Here is a 913-nt window from a genome sequence, read left to right as displayed (position 1 = left end):
AGTGGCGAGCGCACAAAAGCGTTTGCCGAAGCGTTTAATCAGCGTTTACCTAAAATAGACGGCTCTCTACAGACAACCTCTCTCAAAATTTTTCTAGCCAAAAAAGCCATGCCGAAACACGCTCAGCCAAAGACAAAAATAGCGTTAATTCTCTCTGTGTTACTCCTAGCGACGACGAGTAGAATCGAAGGTGCTCAAGGAGGCGCACTAGTCAAGAACGAATGGTTAAAACTGGCAAAATTCACGAAAAACATGGCGAAGGTACCACCCCGCGCGCGACAGTTGATAAGCCAGCGGTACGGCACTCTCAAACAGTTACAGTTGTTACACGCCCGTGCAGCGGCGTACACTCATTTCTCCAACGACAATGTGACACGAGCCAGCTGGCTGCCGATAGTGATAGCTTTTTCACAGACTTTGGAGGACCTGTCGGCCGAACTACCAGACAAAGCTCAGCAGGAAATCGAGGCAGCAGCAGCAGCCGAATTCGTCCGAGGCGGCATAGCGGAATTTTTCAGCGTCGCAACAGGGGCATATAATGCGGCATGAAGAGGCTGCATAACAACAGGAGCAGCAGCTGACGCAGGAGCGGCCAGCGTAGTCGGCACAATAGCCGGACTCGCTGCCGATGCACCGGACCTAGAGCCAACAACGACGACAGGAGGGTCCGAGGAGCTAAACGGCATCGGCCCAAACGGATTTGATGACCTAAAAACAAACCACGGCCTCGGAAACAGCGGTCTAAGCGACGCTGCAAACTGCAACCTATTCAAAGCAGAAAGCGGTGGACTGCTAAGCGGCGGCGCGATCAATGACAAGATGTATTTTGCCCTAGGTTATCTCGGCAAAGACACGGCGGACGCAACGTCCACAGCAGCAGATGCAACCAACCTAGACGCGGTACCAAGCACAC

At 52.8% G+C, this 913-nt stretch overlaps 1 protein-coding gene across 1 annotated transcript; it reads left to right on the top strand.

Moving 5' to 3' along the window:
• Nucleotides 1-108: 108 nt before the first annotated feature.
• Nucleotides 109-549, top strand: TEOVI_000814600 (Trypanosome variant surface glycoprotein (A-type), putative; the record flags this gene model as incomplete). The annotated part of the gene is made up of 1 exon (XM_067222981.1): nucleotides 109-549. The coding sequence occupies one exon, from the start codon at nucleotides 109-111 to the stop codon at nucleotides 547-549; it is 441 nt and encodes a 146-aa protein (XP_067079082.1).
• Nucleotides 550-913: the final 364 nt, after the last annotated feature.

The sequence above is a fragment of the Trypanosoma equiperdum genome (genome assembly GCF_001457755.1).
Source record: "Trypanosoma equiperdum strain OVI genome assembly, contig: ctg_1727, whole genome shotgun sequence".
In the NCBI taxonomy this organism is placed as follows: domain Eukaryota; phylum Euglenozoa; class Kinetoplastea; order Trypanosomatida; family Trypanosomatidae; genus Trypanosoma; species Trypanosoma equiperdum.
The sequence above is the reverse complement of the archived record's forward strand: the minus strand, read 5'-3'. Positions and strand labels throughout refer to the sequence as shown.